The sequence below is a fragment of the Amblyomma americanum genome, chromosome 4, assembly GCF_052857255.1.
Source record: "Amblyomma americanum isolate KBUSLIRL-KWMA chromosome 4, ASM5285725v1, whole genome shotgun sequence".
Classification (NCBI taxonomy): domain Eukaryota; kingdom Metazoa; phylum Arthropoda; class Arachnida; order Ixodida; family Ixodidae; genus Amblyomma; species Amblyomma americanum.
Genome location: NC_135500.1, coordinates 96475105 through 96496765, shown reverse-complemented (window position 1 = coordinate 96496765; position 21661 = coordinate 96475105). Strand labels below are relative to the sequence as shown.

General features: G+C 47.3%; 1 protein-coding gene across 2 annotated transcripts in view; it reads left to right on the top strand.

The window, feature by feature from the left end:
• LOC144128145 (epidermal retinol dehydrogenase 2) overlaps nucleotides 1-17043 on the top strand; it is a 76608-nt gene extending 59565 nt beyond the window's left edge. Inside the window, exon 3 of one of the 2 annotated variants that reach the window (XM_077661243.1) lies at nucleotides 13958-17043. In XM_077661243.1, the coding sequence (XP_077517369.1) occupies nucleotides 13958-14057 (100 nt within the window). In that variant the 3' untranslated portion in view covers nucleotides 14058-17043. Of the gene's footprint in view, nucleotides 1-800; nucleotides 6723-13957 lie in introns of those variants that run through there. The other variant, XM_077661244.1, reaches the window with a different exon arrangement.
• Nucleotides 17044-21661: the final 4618 nt, after the last annotated feature.

Here is a 21661-nt window from a genome sequence, read left to right as displayed (position 1 = left end):
ACATTCTTGCCTGCATGTCTCCATTCCTTCTTTGCTACACATGTTATGCTCCCCATCCCCCTTTCCCAGCCGGCAGATGTTCAAGCCCTAGCGGTGAGTCAGGAAGTTATATTGCAGTCGGGGTACTTGCTTTCCTGTCTCTTGAAATAAGAGGCCTGTCTACATATCCCTTTTTCTTCCCCTTCCCCAGTGCAGAGTATAGCAGGCCAGATATTCATTTTCCCGGCCAACCCCTCTGCCTTTTCTGTCAATAAACCCTCTCTCGCTCTCTTTCTGCCTACGGTCCAGCAACAAGTCTAGTTCCCTGAGAAGTTTTAAAGGGAGCAGCGCATTGCATCTAGCCACAGGTTTAATCGTCAGTCGCAGCGGAAGCCTATCTGCTCGAGAATCGTCTTGCATGCGAGAGATGCGAGGTTCGATCTCCAGTGCCGCCGAGTAACCACTGGTGATACAGCGGCTACAAGATTTCCCTTGGCATGGTGCTCGGCTTATCTGGGGTGAAGTGCTTGAGACCTAGGTCTCTGACCCCACCCTGAGTAGACAAAAGTACCTTGTGCAGTGGCGGTAATTCTTTGGCCAAAGCTGCCATTGCGCCATTAAGATCTATCATCATTGTCATCATCATCACAGGCCTACCGTCTCTCGTCCTTTCCTTGCGCTTCCTCATCTGCGTGCGTGGACTCGTGTGCTTCTTCTGTATCGGTGCCTGCCAGTGTTTGTGCCCGTTATGTGTCTCGTACCTGTACGGTCTTCCCTTTCTGGGCCTGAGTGTGCTTCGCTTGTTCTCCTGCTTCTCGCAGAATCGTTCCGGAGAAGGTGCTGCACATCTCGGCCCGATTAATGAACACGCAAAAGGCCATGATCCACTACTACGGCCGTTCGTAGGCGACCCGTGCCACGATGCGTCGACGGGTCCGCAGACGTGCCTCATCGGTCACCACCGGTTCCGCGAGGCTGTGTCCGAGGGCGGCACCTTCTGCGTGTGCGACTGTGTATACTGCATGAGTAGCAGAAAGCTCAGATGGCCCGCTCTGGGGCCTGCTGAGGAAGGCGGAACATCACTGTTTTTAGGGCCTAAAGTCTGCACGTATACCTGTACCAGCTCGCAAATCGTGCACGGGCGCTATTCTGTGCCTTGCTCCCCTGTGCCTTGTTTACCCACTGTTGTTGTTGTTGTTGTTGTTGTTGTTGTTGTTGTTGTTGTTGTTGTTGTTGTTGTTGTTGTTGTTGTTGTTGTTGTTGTTGTTGTTGTTGTTGTTGTTGTTGTTGTTGTTGTTACCCGGCTCGTTCTCTGTGCTTTCCGGGTGATAGCCCCGTTATTCCCGGTTACTCTAGTGCTGTGTTCACAGGCACTAAGGTCACGTTGTCTTTAAGTGTTTTGAGAAGGGAGAATTATTGGGACGTCGGAGGATGTTCCAGTAAGGATTCAATACACCCATAAATCACGAGTTGTCGCTTTCTTCCACTTAACAGTGCTAAGCGTGCGCACGCATTCTTTTTTAATCTACTTCGACGATGGTGCGGCGTGCATTCTTCAACGAAGGCTCGAACCACTGTTCGCATCTTTCGTCCGGCTGCGCGCCTTTGTTGAAGCATCAAATAGTCTATAAACGCCCCCCCCCCCCCCCCTGGTGGAAATGAATACGTAAATAAATTACACCTAGACGCGCCCGCTTCGGATAGATCTAATAATACGCTGCAAAGTAATATTCTGCCTGGTGGTGTAGGGGTTACTAAGTTTGATGTCAGATAATTATTAGCAGCAGGGACGGCAGCGAATTTGAAGGAATGAGAGTACCGACTTGTTCGGCTACACTCAAGCAATGTTACCTGAATGCAGCGCCAAGTTGGTCATCAATTTTCACCGAACCTATAGGGTACAAGGATCAAACGGGCATGTGCTCCTTTTAAGGTTACGAATTATCTGAGGAACGTATCAACCCTGCGCCTGTGTGTATGCCTGTTAAGACCACCGGTGACGAGTTCTAGAATTTTGTAAAATGCGTGATTACTTTACGTCGTGAATTTCATGCGTGTGCGTGGATGAGTTAAGGAATGGCTGCAACGCTTGACAATAGTCTGTTAAGTGTGGTTTGTCCTGTTTTAGGGGCATTGTTGTGTGTTTTTTGCCGGTGATTTTGTTGCTGTTATTCTCTCTACTATCCAATGGAAAAGGCCGGATTACGACGACGTAGAATGCACAATCGCGATCAAAATATTGCGGGACGCAAGTTCTCGGAAAAAGGTTTATTGTAGCTCTACCTCGGTACGCTGTCGCTTGGCATTGTTACCAGCGAATAGAGCATGCACCTCCCCTCATCCATTAACATATTTCAGGGGTCTGAAATACGTGCCTGCGTTTAAGTAATTTTTCCCCTCCTACTCGTGTCCCGTAAACTTTTGATCGCGATAATACATCATGCTCTGGGAGTTTTTGGCAATGGTCGGGGTGTGCAGCCAATTGTACTGTCACCAGCTACCAGCCTTGAGCCGCATATATATGGCCTTTGGAAAAATGGTGGCTACCTCCTAATCCACGAAATGGATTCGTGTCATGTACAACGTAAAAAGGCAGAGAGATTTTATCTACAAATATGTGCATTCGCACGGAACCTAGGGTACAAGGATCAAACGGGCATGTGCTCTTTTTAAGGCTCCACGCAGGGAGGCAGGAAGGTGCGCAGTGAAGACAGCTTACTCTCTTTTTACCCCGTTTTGTTTGGAGTGTGCAAGTTTTATATCGACGGACGTCTTGCATTGCGCTTTTCAACCTTCGGCTGGCTGACTGGTAACAGGCGCTAATTGCGGCGTTTCCGTACAAGGAGCCCTGCGGCCGCCATTTGTTACGGCATGTTATGCAATTGAGACAGGCTGCAGTCATGCGGTTAAAGGCGTGACTACTGAGTGCGGTGTCACGAGACAGCAGAAGAAAGATGCGTTCTAGTATCAGAAGCCGCTGGCTATATCGCAGGGTCGGGAGAGAAATCTCAAGGCATATACACATTGTACGGCCTTTCCTTTGTCTATTGTTCTGATGGCTGGAAGCCATTTTCAAGGCCCCGAATGATTCTTTCGAAAACCCGATCAACCCGATAAGCGTCCCGTCCAGAACGGACAAGCCGGAGGAGAGAGTACTTGCGACCGGTTCCGTGCAGCTGTAGACTGAAGCCTCTTAGTTCCTTTTTATTTGGTTGCCTGTTCTTAACTGGACGGCAAGCGATGTCGCATCTCTGAAATGTTTCTTTCATTTTGACGATACATTAATGTTGGCTGTAAGCGCACGTACCAAGCGCAAGAATTTTGCTCTTGTCCTTTTCCTTTTTGAAATTTGCAGCATTGTGTGAATGTAGCTTGTCAGCAATGAAAGCTCAACGCTTAATCGAACAAGTGCTATCCTAAGCTGTATAGCTTTCTTTTGTAGCCGTATGGCTGCGTTCGGGTGGATTCCAGTGAGTAATGACTCCCTTATCACAAATCTGCTCCAGCTTGGGGGGGATTCCCCTAACATCGGATCAATCCGCTTTCGCCGTTCAATATGCTAGCCGTACCGGTTAGCTCAGTTATTAGCTAACCCGTGACCGCCGCTTCAATTCTCTGGTGAAGCGGTTGTCACAAGGACCAGGACGAATTTTTCTTTAACTACTAGGTTTCTGTGGAAGCTGTATAGCTTTCCTCTGTAGCCGTACGACTGCGCTTGGGTGGATACCAATGAGTAATTACTACCTTATTACAAGCGCTATGCAATCCGAAGGTGTTCATCCCCGTCTGCTACACGCATTGCGTCAACCACCGTGACGGGGGCAAATCAGCTTGGGGTTTGCCGCAGGCGATCTTCAAGTTGAGTAAGCCTGAGGCGAGCTTCGCATCCGTGGTAGCGTTGCAATGTTAGGAATGAGAGTTCAAAATTAAAATGCCTGCAAATAAAAGGTACTCCAGCCAAACACATACACACACCGATGAAAAATCGTAAGACGTGAAGAGCACCCGCGCCCGATTCCCAACTTTCCAGAGGTTTAGAAACCGTTCTGATCCTGCATCTTTTTCACCCTGCATGGGTTCGCCGTTTTCTGAGAGAAAAAAGTAGACCAAGGCATCTAATACGGAACGATTTCACTGATTTGTTGGGATTACATAAGCAAGTTCCTCCCAAGTGGTTAGCACGGACACGTGAGCGGCTGAGACGTTGTAATCAGGCAGGTGCGCAGTGAAGACAGCTTACTCTATTTTTACTCCTTTTTGTTTGGCGTGCGCAAGTTTTATATCGACGGACGTCTTCCATCGCACTTTTCAACCTTCGGCTGGCTGACTGGTAACAGGCGCTGATTGCGGCGTTTCCGTACAAGGAGCCCTTCGGCAGCTATTTGTTACGGCGTATTATGCAAATGAGGTATAGGCTGCAGTCATGCGGTTAAAGGCGTGGTTACGGAGTGCGGTGTCGCGAGACAGCAGAAGAAAGATACGTTCTAGAATCAGAAGCCGCTGGTTATATCACACGGTCGGGAAAGGAATCTCAAGGCATATACACTGTACGGCCTTTCCTTTGTCTATTGTTCTGATGGCTGCAAACGTAAACGTGTCCCGCAACAGAGGCAATAATAGCATGGTTGTTTATTAGCTGTTCGTAAGCGGCTCCGCGATGAGCCTTGATCGTCTAATTAGGAGGCGTAGTGGAAGGCTACACTCTAGTTCTCAACTTCGACGATTGTCTAATCGACTTGACCGCTCTTTTCTTACCTCGGCAAATAAAAAAGAACAATTAGAGGTAGCCACCTATCTTTCAGCATACTTTATCCTCTTGCGTTGTGATCTTTTGCGTACGGTTGCAGACAAATGAAACACGAACGACGCCGGGGTTATGTGAACGCAGAGATGGGAACAAAGCAGAAGATGCCGGGCAAATAGTGTCATGGTATCTGCATGAACTGATAAACGGCAATACTGGTCTTATAGCAAGCGAAAACTGAAAATTTACTATTGGCCAGCCTGCATCAAGCAGTTTGTAAGCCCTTTAACTCAGTTTCGTACCGTCATGCTCTGGTGATTAGTCCTCGAGTTCGACCCCTGGCAACGTGGGCATCATTTTGATGAAGGCGAAGCGCTAAAACGTCCGGTCGTCGGCATTTTTGTGCATCTCAACGAACTCTAAAATTAATCTAGAGCCCTTCACAAAAGCGTGCCTCGCAACGTTTACACAGTGTTGCTTTGGCAGGTAGAGAGAGAGCGGGGGGGGGGGGGGGGGGGGTTAAAGGTTCCATCTTGCTACAGTGTCCAGATCTAGGTAAAGGGACGGGGCGCTTACAAACCAATTAATCAAACCGCTTCGTTCGTGTTTCATTTGTCGATGGCAAGGCAAGTGCTTGACTCTTTGCCCGTGTTATGTAGATTTGTTGATGTCCACACTGCTGCTTTGAGCTGTCCCACTACACACATTTACACATTTAGTGGCATGCATGCATTTAGTTTGGACACTATTTGAAACCGCATTGTTCTTTCGGCTTTGTTGCCTGTGCGTGCCCCAACATCGCATTGTGATAACTAATTACCATTCCGCTTAAGCACTATGCTTCACAGTGGTACACTTTGTGGGTACACCTGTTGCATACTGTGGTATTTTTTTGTTCGAAATGCAGCGAAGTTGTTTCTGTCAGTGATGGTGCAGCAACGTTCAGCTATGAATGCAACTGTAATGATGGTGCAACTATACTTCTTTGCATCGGCCGAAGGAGATCTCGAAACGCCTCCCCTGTGGGCCGTTTCAAATCGACGGCAATGCTGCTTCCATCACGTTAGCACCAGGAGCGCACAACAGTCGAGCGAGCAATATGGCGACGCCCAGAGTGTCCGTGTCGGGCACCTTGGGCCGATATTGGGCCGACGCTCGTAATGCTTCTCCCCAATATTGGAAACGTGTTGGCAAAGGCTAACCCTTTGTAGGACCTATTTTGGCCAACACATGTCCAATATTGGGTCGATGCTCTGTGCTGCTTGGGTATATGTGCGGACGCATTTACCCTGCTAAGTTGCGAGTTCCACAGCACGGCTTCGGCTACTGAGCGCACTGGCGTTATTCTTGGGGAGCAGTTCTGGACGAGCCTTTATCGAGGTCGCTTCAATATGCGTTTTTTTTAAAGGGCCAGGAATGTTGGTGCTCGTGTGTTTTGTAGCGAACAAGCGACCTGGATGCTGTGGCTGCAAGTGCTGCATTGGGCACGCTTTGTAAATATGCTATCAGGATCGCCCCGCAGGTAACACGTTTCTTGTCCGTTGTAACTTGGGACTCTGCCTGATTTTGTGCGGGTTGTTTGCTCAACTTTTTTTCCTTCGCTTCGAGCGTACATGACTGCTCTAAATGGGGTACAGTGTACAGACACGGCATTAACTTATCACTTGTTGTACCCTTATGTGTTGACGAGCGTACGGATATTATGCGGTTGTTTTATTTTTGCAGCAGTTTTCAAGAAACTGAAGCACTGCTGCCTGGTTAAAGTGTTGGTGCGTCTTTTTCAGTGCTCAAAATGTTGTAATGTGGGATGTGCAAATGTCACAAAGTTGAGTGATTGTACTAGTGCTGCACTTGTATGCCATATATGAGCATTTCGCACTCGTTACCTTCTGAGGAGTGTTTTTACAGGGCATTTTTCTTCTGTCTTGTTTTAGGCAATTTGTCATTTTACACTTGTTGTGCACCTTCTGAACGGATGGCATTAAATTGTTGTTAAGCAGTGCCGTCTTCAAGTGTAGTAAATTCGCTCCGTGTCGAGTTCATAAAATAATAATTAAGTGGGCCGCCTTTTTTTTCCGTGGCCAGTGGTGACGTGAGCTGCACTATGTAGATGTTAACCTTTTCTAACTTTTGTTCATTATCGTCGTCTGCATATCTGTCGCGTCACTGAACTGGCTAGTTTTCATCGTCACGCTTTTCGCATACGGAATGCAATGCAACGGACATGTGAGATATTCCTGTTTGCGTATATATAGAATCAGCTGAAGACCTTCAACTATGTTATTAAAAAGGATGAAATGCACGTGACGATTATCACGTATGTGCAGAAAAAAAAACCTCTGAAATATAATAATGATATTATAACTCGAAAAGAAAAAAGGTACTTGAAATTTTAAAAACCTCTCACTCTAAACAAGCGAAGCATCGAAAGCGAAATACTGTTTAACAATGGTGTGTAATATTTTTTAATCAGGTTTACTGTTTAGGGTGTGTAGCAAAAGTTATTATGGTAAGTAATACTTTTTTTATACGTGCGAAATGCGCCTAACCTTCCGCCCGCCAAATACGAACTCCGAGGCAGTACCTTGAATGGAGGTCGATGAGTGTCGAAAGGACATCTCGGAGTTGCTGTATTTCTTTTGCTCTGATTATTCTATCTTTTTTTGTTAATGTATTGTCCTTCTAGTTGAAGTTTTTACAAAACGCGGTGCCGTATACAAACCAAGAAAAGACAGATAAGTATTCTTGGCTTTTGCACTTGTACCACGTGATGCTTCTGCGTGCCAGGCAGTTCATCTATCCATCGACGGTATTTTATTTACTTTCCAAATTTAAATTTTGTTCAGAGGACTAGCTTCTAGAGATAGCTGCCTACTCTTCTGCAAGAGCAATGCGAGCATGCAAGCATAGCACCTTAGCACGGAGCTTTACTGAGGCGCCCGGGGTAAGCTGCTTCTCCATGCTTGCGTTACCTGAGAAAAGAACTGAAAACTTCGAAAATAGCACCCTATAGGCGGCAGTTATATCAATGTAGTGTAGTTTTGTAATCTATGTAAAAGAAACAAGAGCAATGAAGTTCTAGTTCAGCGTAGTTTTCACTCTCTACCGGAGAACTCCTCAATATAGTTTTCGAGCCGCCGTGGTGGCTCAGTGCAATAAAGAAAAAAAAAGCCGCGGTGGCTTACTGGTTATGGTGCTCCGCTGCTGACCTGAGAGACGCGGGTTCGATTCCGGCCGCGGTGGTCGCATTTCGATGCAGGCGAAATGCTAGAGGCCCGCGTACTGCTCGATGTCACCTAGTGCACATTAAAGAACCCCAGGTAGTAAAAATTATCCGGAGCCTTCCACTTCGGCGTCCCTCATTGCCTGAGTCACTTTGGCACCTTGCATCACCTCCTCCTTGCATCAATTGCATCACTTAATAATAATAATAATTGGTTTTTTTGGGGAAAGGAAATGGCGTAGTATCTGTCTCATATATCGTTGGACACCTGAACCGCGCCGTAAGGGACGGGATAAAGGAGGGAGTGAAAGAAGAAAGGAAGAAGAGGTGCCGTAGTGGAGGGCTCCGGAATAATTTCGACCACCTGGGGATCTTTAACGTGCACTGGCATCGCACAGCACACGGGCGCCTTAGCGTTTTTCCTCCATAAAAACGCAGCCGCCGCGGTCGGGTTCGAACCCGGGAACTCCGGATCAGTAGTCGAGCGCCCTAACCACTGAGCCACCGCGGCAGGGCTTGCATCACTTGTGAAAGTCGATTTCAAAACCCTATCGTTCCATGCGCGAGGTCGCTTATCCGGAATACGCAGACGGTTATGAGGCCTAAGAGATAAAGATGGTGTCGCAGAACGGCCATGGCGTTATTCATGAGTGCTTGCAAGGGTGAAGCAATTGTCTATCTGGTGGAAGTGAAGCGCTGTGCTTGAGAAGTGGTCTTCCAGCCAGTACCCGATGCACGTTGTTTTTTTTCTGTTTTTTCCCTCAGTACCCATAGTTCAGAAGAACACGTCTAATCGTGTACTGGTTTTTCAAAGAGCCCGAAGGTCTTTAACGTTTGAAAAAATATAATTGGTTTTTTGGGGGAAAGGAAATGGCGCAGTATCTGTCTCATATATCGTTGGACACCTGAACCGCGCCGTAAGGGAAGGGTAAAGGAGGGAGAAAAAAAACGAAAATGCCTTTTCGTTTTAAGATCAATTCGACCTGATGTGGAGAGTTTGGCAAGTCCAGCATAAATTTGGTCGCAGGTTAGCAATTCCGGAGCAACACACTCCAAATACAAATTAGCCGATATGGAAATAGATGGGGAGTAAGCTGTCTTCTCGTGCACTGCTTTATAGGGGCAGGATATGCTGCCCGAGCCCTGGCCCTTACAAAATTTTTCTTAGGCAGTCTTAGACTGTCCATAGACATCTGTCTATAAAGTCCATATACGCTCTATTATAGACAAAGCCTAGAGAACACTCTGTACGCAATACAAATCCGTTAGACAGTCTATAGACAATCTATAGATTTTTGACCATTTTGTCTACAGACAGTTTATAGACTATGAATAGACAAAATAAATATCTATATGAAGGCAATAAAGTCTATAAGAAGTCTATAGACCATTTCTGTAAAGGGGGCGGGGAGGTCGACGTCCATCACCAGAAATACGGAACACTTATGGTTGGCAACGCCAACAAATTCGCTCATCGAAACATGCGAAGTTCCAACGGTTCCGGAGGTTTTAACCGAGGTTTTAGCCTTATCTTTTTACTAACCTCCAGACCTGCGGCGCCGCGTTTAAAAGCATCCTCTCATTGCTAACAAGTTACTATGTTTTAAAGTGAAAATATACGCCTGCGCTGCCAGGAGAAAGCATTCCGTATATTTAGTGATCGGAAGAGCGCTAGAAGACAGCTTACTCCCTTTTTTTGCTGTCACATAGTCTAACTTGCGTTTAGAGTTCGCGATCACGGGCGCTGTGCTATCGCAATACAGGACTGTCTTGTTCCAGAACTGCGAATTCGGGTTACTATAGGCCTCCACCGAGGAACTTTAAAAATTTTTAAGTTTTGCCAGGTGAGGGGCCAGAAAGGAGGCTACTTTGTCAAGCGCGCACAGGGGAGCTGCACGAGCCGCCTACGCAAGCGGTCGTATTGAGCGTAATTAGACGGACCAAGCGGGGCCACTCTCTACGTGAAGCATACACAGGAGGAGGCAGAACATTGTCCGATCGTCCGATTGTCCGGACCCCGTAGAGTATCTGTTACGGGTCCAATTGGACCTATTTTTGTAAAAATGGCGGAGAGTTTGAAGGATGCTTCACTCCCGCCACCGGTTGGCCCGATATTGCACTGCCTCCGGGGTCGGCCTTGTCTTTAGCGCGTCTTTACTATCCTGTCTTTCTGTCCCATCTTTCAACTCTCTTGCTATCTGCACGTGGTAGCGATTGTGGCTCGGCTTGAGCCAGTGGGCAGGCCTGTGCACTTTCCTTTTCTTTCTTCCTGGCAACAACTTCTATCTCTACACGCGAGGAGGAAGCCGCGCCGTATGCGCTTTTCGGTGACCCTGCGCGGGTATCGGCACAGCGGATAGTAGTACATGTCTGCCAGCGCGGCCGACGACGTCAGGCTCACCGCGTGCTGCATCTTTATATTCCTCTCCCCATCAAGGTTCTTCACTTCGTTCTCATCATCGAAGGGCCCCCGACTTCCCGGTGGCCTATAGGTGACGGAAGGTGGGCGCATGCCACGTTCCTTTGGGCGCGTGCGCTCGATGATGTCTCGCGCTCTCTCGGCGCAGGTTATCGGTGACTTTTTCCTGCTACTTACTTTACGCCGGCGCTTCAGTGGCGGCGGGGAACTGTTTGATTTCACGCAGGGCGCTCTCATCTTTCCGTCCAGGTACGAGTGAGAATCATGAGCGTTTTGCTCACATTTTCCTCACTCGGTTCTTGCTGTGCGCATGTTGTGACACGTGTCAGTTTTGAAGTTGCACTGCTGATAAGAAAGAAAAAAAAACGGAAACAAAGGCGCGAAAGAACACAGGATGAACGCAATGAAACCCGACCCCTTATTAGAGAGTTTTAATAATAATATTAATTGGTTTTTGGGGGAAAGGAAATGGCGCAGTATCTGTCTCATATATCGGCGGACACCTGAACCACGCTGTAAGGGAAGGGATAAAGGAGGGAGTGAAAGAAAAAAGGAAGAAAGAGGTGCCGTAGTGGAGGGCTCCGGAATAATTTCGACCACCTGGGGATCTTTAACGTGCACTGGCATCGCACAACACACGGGCGCGTTAGCGTTTTGCCTCAATAAAAACGCAGCCGCCGCGGTCGGGTTCGAACCCGGGAACTCCGGATAAGTAGCCGAGCGCCCTAACCACTGAGCCACCGCGGCGGGTAGAGAGTTTTAGCAGAGCGTATACTATATACACCGCCAGTGCTACCATGTACCACGAGGCACCAATGCCGGTGCTCAGATGACCCCGACGCGGCAGATGGGTCCGCCGCTGGCCTGCAGCGCAGCCTCAGCGCCACCTGTGCGTGCGTATTTGCGGGTCACGGTAAGATTTAGCTCTGGTGGTGTGCACCTTTATATCGGGTACAGGCAAATGTTAAAACACCTTCTCCTTGGACTTGCGAGCAGCTGCAGGAAAAAGGCACTGTAAGTACCACTACACTAAGGGCATGTGCATATAACAGTCCAACGAGGAATACGGCGACATCCGGAAAGGACTTGTGAGAAAGGTCTATACGTTATGATAAAGCCGTCTTTTTCGGTGTTGATGCTGAACTCAGAACTAGTTTAGTCCACCAGCCCGAACTGAGCACTTACGTTCATACCGTACACACCTCTACGCATTTCAAGTGGTATGCAATAAATGTGCAACCTAAGTATAAAGCTGCAAAAGTGGGCCTCCTTAAGTCACCTCTTAGCATTGTAGATACGCGATGAAAACAAACTTACTCCGGATAGAAGCAACATAACGTAATACAAAGCAACGGCTGTCCTTTAAGCCAAATGGGGTGAACATTTTGCAACGTATAGCGAACATTTTCAAGTACAGATGTCCGGTTTCGTTTGCTGGAATATCGCAACTGTTTTCAATTAACGCGAGAAAGGCCTATCTGCCCAGCGAATGTCTCCGCTCTTTTTTTAATTAACCACCTTTTGATAATGGCTGAGGCGCACTTCTTACCGCCTGGGTGTTAGCAAGAACAGATAGCGTCTACTAGTAGAAGTGTAAAACGCAAATATATTAGACCTTCACTTAAACGAAAAAAAGTATTGGTTAGTGTTTTTCGCACTTTTTGTAAAGACGCAGCCAGGAAACGCACCACTCATTTCTACACATACGATTACAAATCCATCAAATGCAATTCGATCCTGATCGCCTGCATCGCCATGTAGTTCAAAGCATCGCACATAATACCGCGTGCCGAAGTTTAAAAAACGGTGGTCGACGTCTACTCGCCTGGCTAAGATAATTGCAGCAGTTCTTAGCAATGAAATTGCGTCGTGAGGTTTGTCTACTTGTCTACCTGCAGTGAACAGTTAACGTTCTCTGCATTAACAGAATAAAGAACAGCAATCTGTCAGCAGTGCTTTGCCAGTAGTGTGGCACTGTTCTTCGTGTTGGACGGTGGGGTGGGGATACAGGAATGGGAGCGAGAGGAGGCGGAGAGGAACCCTCTCCTTCTCTCTCCATTGACCGCACGTTCAATGACAACCGAACTGAATTCGTATGCTACGTGTCTTGTCTTTCAGCCATAGAGTTTCTTACTATTAACTAGAGGGAAAGCTGGCGCCTCCCGCCTATGGTAGTTTGCACGGAGCTTCCTCGAGGCCACCTGTACCACCATGGGCGCTCTAAGCATCATGGGGTGGAGAACTACCCACTGCAGAACCACAACTTTTGGCCAGAAAATAATGAAAAAAACAAACGTTGCTCGATAATCAAGAATATCCTATCATTCAATATCCCGTCTATAAATCGCAACAAACGAGCAGAAAAGCATAAAATGCAAAATTTGCTCAAAATAAGCGATGGCTTGCTCTCCTATTGGCCAAGCATTGCAGACAACAAAAGCCAACATTTCGTGCTTAACAGGCGCACTTTTAAAAAGAGATATGTTTTTGAAAAAAATGTTGTCGCTTCCACATTTAAAGGGTTTTTCCACAGCATTTCGGCAAACAAAAACCTTTTATTGGAGCCGTGTTCTGTGGCGTTTTCGCTACTATGGCTTTTGCACACTACTTTTACGCCGAAGTCGTCTGCGCGCGGATCGCGTCGTGGATACGGAATGGGACATCTCTGTAACGCCACTCTGTGTTCCTGAAAAAAACCTACTCTCCCGCGCCAAGTAGCTCATCGCCCCATGATGCTTTGCGCGCCCATGGAGGTTCAGGAGCAGTGCCGTCAGCTTTCCCTCTAGTTAAAAGTAAGAAACTCTATGCTTTCAGCAGTTGCTCCTTTCTAAATAATTCTGATCAAGAAAGAAAATGGCTCCTTTTTTACAGGTCTCGTTTGACGAGTATCCGTCGTAGTGGTGTGCGCGAGGACAGATCATATCTCGCAATTTTAAGGGGATGTGTACGCTCTCGCACTAGCGAAGGCACACGCCGCGGCGCTAAGTTTTTTTCTCCTCGGGAAATTCTTCGTTATAAGTGCTACTTGCGAAACTCCCTGTAGGCTCTGTGCTTCAAAAACCTGCTCGCTGATCGGCTTAGTTCTTCAGGTTTTCATGCGAGAAGGAAGACGAACGCCTGGCCTCTTTCTGGCCGACCCCTTGCGTGCACGGACCGAGTAAGCGTACGCTGAGTGCAGATGAGCGGACACGGGAGATTGCGAGATTGTGCCGCTAGGATTTGCTGCTGGGGCAGTCAGAGATCTTATCTGTCGCTCGGAAACGCCCGTGCCCATAGCACGTGCTCAGCTGTTTTTTTTTTTTGAAAGCGAAATTTATTGCTCCAGGGCATCAATGATGGGTGAAGGTGTGATGAATGATCTAAATGAATGGAAAAAGGTTAGCTGATTTGATGAAGTCCAGTAGTGAACGATGGTACGGTCCCTGCGTCCAGGCAACGTATGAAGAAGGGTTGCTTTGTGAAAGATCTGCTACCATCAGGTGCCGGATCCTTGTAGGCTTGAGAGCTGGGCAGTCCCACAGTAAGTGATGAATGTCGGCCTCAATGCTCAGCTGTTCACCGCTTTTCTCTTTCTTCTCTGGCTGCTGCGCAGGATACTCCCGGTCAGCTCCATAGTGGCCCTGTCCCGCGGTCTCGGCGGATTCGAAGTCATGGACAAGTTCACCGGCCGAGGCATCGCCGCAAAGGCATGAGACCATCAGCCGCCACGTCTCAGCTTGGACAAGCGACCACATCTTCCTGTGCTGTGTTCTTCCCTCCTCCTCCTCTCCTCTTTCTCTGTATGCTAGACAGCAGATGCGCCTTTACTTCAGTTACACTGGACACGCTTGTCTGTACTCTGTTCGTGGGTGCGCAAGCTCTACCCCACTGTCCTGTGTCAGCAGAAATCCTTTGGTCACACTGCAACACCCCGACTCACACTTGTGAGAGGTGGGTCCATTCGCGGGTGAAAACATTCTTGTGTTCATCATTGAATTTCGAATAGCATCGCAGGCAATAGTGCTGTATGTGCATAGAAAAGGTACCTCTTCTTTCCTTTGCACCACAGAGGCAAAGGAAAGGGCAGCTTCTTAGTGATCGATGATGTAAATGGCCATGTGAAGGTCCTAAACCGAAAAAAAAAACATAGCTGCTTGGCAGGCCACATGAGGGTGGCTCTAAGGAACATGCCTTTTAAAGGGCCAACGATGCGGTGGTCGAGTTCCTATTCCTGTTCTCTTGTGTCTGAACCGAACTTTACTGTAGCTTGCAGAGCAACGGATTGCACTGTGCTCAAAAAGTGTCAACTTCAGAGTTTCAGCTGGGTATTAGAGCGCTCACTTTATACGCCTGTGGTAATGACGGCAACATGTCGCAGTGACGTACGCGCTGGAACGTTATATGGGGTGCGCACCTATTCAGTGCGTGCTCCAAATGGGAATGTGGAGACATCGCTACTTGCGTCCCCATAGTGGAATGTCAGCTTTGGCTCTTTTGGCTGCAAGGAGAGACGTTATCGATGTACGCGTAATCGATGAGAAAGGATCAGATGCGTGTTTGGCTCTGCTTGGAGTTGTTGGGAACGAAACAAACAGAAAACGTGGAGCTTTGAAGATGTCATGCTCGGCTTCCAGTTTTAATAGTTTCTACAGCAAAGAAAATAACTAGCGTCCATTCGTAATTTCTTCCTTATACAAAAAGATGAATGAATAACATAAACGTGAGCGCCACCCTACAAGTATTAGAAGCAACGCGTCAACAACACAGAACAACACAGAACCGCCCATGAAGTTCATGAACAATAGTACCACATGAAAGCGTTTTTTTTTTGAAATCCTTACATTGTTCAGGTGCCCAACGATATATGAGACAGATACTGCGCCATTTACTTTCGCCAAATACCAATTATTATTATTATTATTAAATCCTTACATGCTCACGTAGCGCAGATTGACGACAGGAGATAATGGAACAAGGGTAACGATGTCCAAATGCTTACAATGTTCTTATAAAGCTGTTAGCCTATTTGTAGTACTGTACATAGTACAGGCTGCTTCAAAGCGCTCCAGCTTTCGACAGTTCTGAGAAACTACCTTGAGCGTGAACAATCTTTATATCTGTGCTTTTTCACCTTTGCTAGCATTGCTAAGGCAAGACGGGCATGCAAAACGGATACAGTGAAGCGCAGAGAGGAGAGCTGAGAGCTTATTTTCTTGTTGACTGATGTGCAGAGACTCATGCCGCGTCATTACTTGACATTGTAGTTTTTAGAGTGGCTGTTTAAAATTTTGCTTGTACTATAGCTAAAGCTTTTAAAATGTGTTGCTACTGGAAGACAGTGCTCTCTATAGCGGCCCCGATACGTGAGCATTTGGCACGTACAGTTTAGCTGCAAGACCTTTTTAGTTTATTCAAGAAAAAAACACCACCTCTGTTACGTCTTTGCTGTTCTTTGCAAAAGAGAGGTCTAAATTTTTGTGATTTGCTGTGGCAGGACTTACTTTGCTTTCGCGGGCGTCGTAGCTTGGAGGGATGGAAAGCTTCGTTCTGAAAACATTGTAGAATATGCATGAGGCAAACTTGTACAGTAAAAATTAGGGTGATCGCAGGCGTGTGGCTACAGCTACGAGGGCGCGAGTTTTCGAGCTTGGCTAAAAGGGGGAGCAGGGTGCAGATCGCCCGCCTGCTTGCCTGGGAATGCAGGCATGCACTGCTTCTGGTGAATATACTAATAGTGAATCACCTCCGCTGCTAGACTGAGGCAACTTCAACTTCGGCACCTAAAATCTGGCCAGGTCTGCACCCGTTCTCGTCTCGGTACATGAAATGAGTTAACGGGGGCCTAGCACCCAGCATTGCTGCAAGTTTCTGACATGCCGGCTAGGAAGCACGTATTTAGAGTGGTTTGTGGGGGTATGTACGACTATCCCTTAGACATCCATAACTTTTTCTTATCTCTTGTTGTTATCATGCACCATTGCTGTATTCCAGTTATGAGGTGCTCGACATGTCAGTCGCAACGCTTCCAATTTGTGCCTTAATTTGCTTTGCTGTACACCAAGTTTTACCAGCACTCTCCCATGTTCTTCCTACTCCAAATTCGTGTTGCTCGTGACTATAGACGAAAGCGTAGCACGCCATTTCTAAGGATACGATTAGCAGAAGACGACGTTTCAGGATGATTCGAGGGTGTCAAGTTGATAGTATAAATCATGCTTTAAAGAAACATGGATATAGCAGCGGTGTGCAATAGTGTTTTCTTCCTAAGCATCGAACCGTATGGTAAGTTCTATGCATGCAGCGCGAATTAAAAAATTAAAAGGGAAGCCTTATTATATTTCATAACGCACGCGTAGTGCCTTCACTGCCTTTCCCAACGCTTACTCCGACTGAAGGAATCGATAGCTTTTAATCAATGTGCCCGTAACTTCGTACATTTCTGGCTTAAGAAAATCGCGTGGTACTCTGAAAGTGTTCTTGTTTCTTCATGTTCCACTAATTACTTCACCTCCGACTAGCATGACAAGGCCACACATTTCGCGACCCAAGAACACAATCCCAACGACAACAGTGTCGTTATCAGTTGTGGCGCTACCTTTTCATTTTCCTTGTTCATTCTTCTGTACATAGTGTTCCTTGCACAACACGAAAGAAAAAGTTTAGTGAACGTTGAATAAAGTTGTATAAATAGATGGGTTACTACCCGTGTTGTGTGAGTTCTTCAAATGGAACCGGCAGTGCCTCCCTGCGAGCGACGCTCTGCAGTGCTGCGCTGCTAAACAAGATGTAGATGAAAATGTATTGATTACCGAGACAAGGTATTTATCGATTGAATGATATCGCTGCATGCTGTCTCCGTCGACTTCGTTGTCATTCAGACAAACCTACTTGGACGAGTAGGCTCTAATAACTAAAGCGTGTTTTTCGATTAATCTAGCATTATACTTGCGGAAAGAACTTTCGGCATACTAAAGAACCATGCGCTGTTCTTCATGTGGGCTCGGAGATTTCGGCTTCTAATGATCTGATCAGTGCCGTTCCCGCAGAATACTTGTGGAGCTCTACCTTAAAGTTAAACATAAGTGCTGACGCCAGAAATTCAGCGTCTGCTTTCTTTTTCTTTTTCGTGCTGGAAATGATATACGCATTCTTCCGGATCATCCGCTAGTCTTAAAGGCTTTAAATACAGATCGCATTTTGCGGAAGTGCTATTACAATTTAATCAGTGAAATTCTGTACTGCATAATACCTGAAAGAAAGTGTGCACAGATAAGGAGCGCACGTCGAACAATTCGTATTCACTTAGCATTGTGGACGTATAAGGAGAATCAATGTGCACGACGCGGTGATGAACAGGGTAAGAGAGGGAACATAACTACGGGAATAGTGAAGGATTGCGAGGCCCCAGTACTCTGCGCCAGCGACGACGGAGGTACTGCAACGTGACATGAAAGAGGCTCTAAGCATCTGTGGTTACATGACCGCGCAAACTTCTCGGGAGCGGCCATCATCCTGTCGCCTAAATAGCGTAGCCATTGACAAAGGCGCATAATTATGGCAGTTTTCGCTTACGACATACGACGCCGCCGACGCCTAATATCGGGGTATACCTCTCTTCGCGCCCGCCTGTACTGAAATAAGAAAATGCTTGAATGCATTGCCTGCTGCGCTGGAAGAATGCTGCGGCAGGAAGGCCTTTAACGGCGTGACGTGTTTCGACTACTTGGAAATACTCAGCGCACGATGCATTATATCGGACGTGTTGTTGACATTTAATGCGGTTGAGGGACCCCTTGATGCAACTCTACCGCACCTGGATCACGCGACCACAAGCAGCAATTTTCTCGTATACCACCCGACGGGGTACACAATTCCACGGAAAAATATGCGTCGATGCATCCGTTGGAGCAAATTTTTATCTCTTGCTGGGAGGAAGAAGTGGCGATGAAAGTTGAGGTATGTCCGCCACATAACAACCCTGCTCATGAAGAAGACCTGTACACACCGGACCACGTGTATAACATTACTGCAGGCGCCGCATTCTCATTCGACAGGCAATGGCCACGGACCGCAGTCATTGGAGTGACGCTGATGAGGTTTCCTCTGCGACCAGTACACCTACCAAGGCAAAAAGAAACGGAAAAAAATTGAAAGTTTACGCTCGTGGCGTGATGCAAGGCATCAGCGGTAGCCCTTAGCCTGCCCGCGCTTGCTTCGACGGGCCTGCACAGAACCCCATGGCCACAGGGCGCATAGTTTCGAATCCGTTTGTGATCTTCCTCGCGCGCGCTACGCGGACAAGAGAATGTGGCGCTCTGCTGCGCGACACTGCAGCGCTGTGTGGTGGCCGCGCGAACCTTCCGTGGCTATTCATGAAAGCACAGCGCGCTCGTAGCGGCCGCTCCACGAAGGTCGAGCTGCGGACCACAAAGAAAGGGCGCGCTCCCTTCGAGACCAGCCGTGTGGGGGCAAGGGCCAACACTATGCCTTAGAACACCGTACCAACAGCTACATGCCGCTGTAAAAAAGAAAAATATATGAGCGATTGTGGCGGCTAGACTGGAGAGATTAATGTCAAGGAGGTCTCTAGATGTCTGAGACCCCATCCACCGTTATTTACACGAGGTCCGAGAACCCCCCTTCCCCCCTCCCCCGTGCTAGAATGCGGAGACTGCATGAATACAAAATAGGCAAGCATTTTTTATTCCGCATTGGTGGTCGGTCATTTCTTCTCTATCGTTTCGAAAATTTCATTGTAATTTTTAGTAAGAATCATTAACATAATTTTTAAAACCCGAGATGGTGAAAAAAAGTAGGCAGGTCTACACAAAGGCCGCAACGCGAATCAGTCCTAGAGCTGGAAACTCGGCTCCAAGGCTACACAACAACAAAAGCTTATGAGGTGCACTTAAGTCTCCTTACGTGCGTAAATGCGAAAGCTGTGTGCTGTCCGCCACCTGCGCCATCTGCTCGGCCAGCGCCGAACATAGCGAGGGGTTTTCAGTGGGTACCGCATGATAGCGCTACGACTACACGCCAAGCACGGCGCAAACTTACTGGAAAACGGAGGAAATTTGTTACTCGCTTGATCGCAACATGTGTAATTAACATGCTCATAATTACTCACATAGTCCTCAGTACATATCTCGAAGATACGTTTTTTTAAGAACTGTGCATTCACTATAAACGCGCCTTTATTCACATTCAAACTTCGAATATTATGGCAATCAAGAAAAAGGTGTCGTGGCGGAGTGGCAGCGTCGCCTTCTCGCGAGCGACCCGGCGTCGATTCCCACCAAGGCCCCAATTTTTTTCTTGCTGTAGTGTTCTTTTCTTATCACTTTAATTACCATACAAGTGCGGAGATTTTTGCGGACAGCCTCTGTCTACAACTTCCGTGCACGCCACTCATGAGCCAAGAAAGGCTTTCGCCACAGAAAACACACTGGCAGAGCGTGGGGGTCGCTTGTTGCAGGCCGGTGCAATAAAATGAGCAAAGAACTACCTTTAAAAATCATTTCTCTCTTTGTATGAAACGATGTGTAAAACAGACCGCCAGACGCTTTCTCTCTCTCTCTCTCTCTCTCCTTCTTTATTTCCCGCTCCACCTGTGCTGGAATCACTAGAAATGTGATGCACTTTGAGGCAGCCAGACTTTAACGGAGAGCCGCATCATAACCACAAAGAGACCATGGCCGCCGAGATGGAGCCTATGGAAGGCGTCAGTCAACGGGAACCAACAAAAGAAGATGTGAAGGCCCGTCGTGTGACTAATCACATCATTCGAGTTTCCGAAAAACAAGCTCAGCCAGGGAAACTTACCTCTCGCTACATATATCCTGGCATAGCCGAGCTAAGATACTGCCAATTTTTTTTTAATGTATTCAGAAAAATCACGCCGTGAACATCATGCAGACTGCACAAATGTGACTCCGAAACAAACCGACTCAGAAACAACGTGAAAGACACATCTGATGACAATAATTACAGCTCGGGACTCCGTAACTGGAGTGTAAAGTTGGACACATCGTCGGCAGCTTTTCGTAGGGAATGTTTAGCTCCCAACCAAGAGTCACCGAAAAAAAAAATCAACGTCTTTTAAAGCAATCAAAACCTATGAGACTGTAAAGCAGCCAGAAAAAAGGCTGCAACTGTAATGATTCCATCCTTACTAAGGGTCTGACAAGCATACTTTGCACCCTTTTGGAAGGGTGCCAGTGTACGAATTATAGACACGGAAATGCACCCTTAAGGATGCAAATTTGTTTATAGTGTGGCTGGCTCTCGAGTGCCCGAAAACTCCACAGTTGTGGAAGCCATCGTCTCGCGCCCGCAGCTTCCGCTTTAATACGGTTGTCTTAAAGGGATGCCAAGGGCAGCTCCATCAAATTTTTGTTTTTATGAAAAAATGCTTTATGGCTCCTTCTGGCTATGCAAGTGTTTCTTCGGCAGCAAACGATGCTTATTCATACATGATAAAACAGGATTTCAAGTGGATTTTTTTCCCGCCAGTAGAGGTGCAGATTTGTGACGTCAAGTCCGTAAAACACCTGTGGTCACCTTTTGGAAGCGAATGACGTTGTAGATCCGGCCGATGAGGAAAATGGCTGGGCGGGAAGGGCAATACCTGCATATTGTTGCTTATTTTTGTCTTTTACCTTTTCTAGCTTATAAACACTGTTTTCGGTGAAAGTATGCAGTCTGTGATGAAAACTTGGTTATCCCTATAGATACAAGCTAACTACGAAACCCGCCGCGGCGTCTCTGGGGTTTGGGGTGCTCGGCTACTGAGGCGGAGGACACGGGTTGAATCCCAGCTGCAGCGGCATTATTTTGATCGAGGCGAAATACAAAAACGATCCGGAATTCCCGGGTTCGAACCCGACCGAGGCGGCCGCGTTTCGAGGAGGCGAAACGCGAAGGCGCGCCCGTGTGCTGGGCGATGTCAGTGCACGTTAAAGATCCATAGGTGGTCGAAATTAATCCGGAGCCCTCCACTGCGGCACCTCCTCCTTCCATTCTTCTTTAACTCCCTCCTTTACCGCTTTTCTTCCGGCGGCGCTTCCGGCGGCGTCCGCCGATATGTGACAGATACTGTGCTATTTCCCTTCCCCAAAAACCAATTATCATTTTCAATGGTCAGCGACTTTAGCGTTAAGTAGAGCTACCGCTCAAAAAAAAGTTCCGCTCAATCATGGTAGCCAGAACATTATTTTTCGTGACGCCCGTGCGCGCTTTCATGTCAGTGTCCTACATGTAGTTGATAACTACTTAAACGACTAACTGCTCTAAGCAGTTGATGATAGTGAAGAAACAG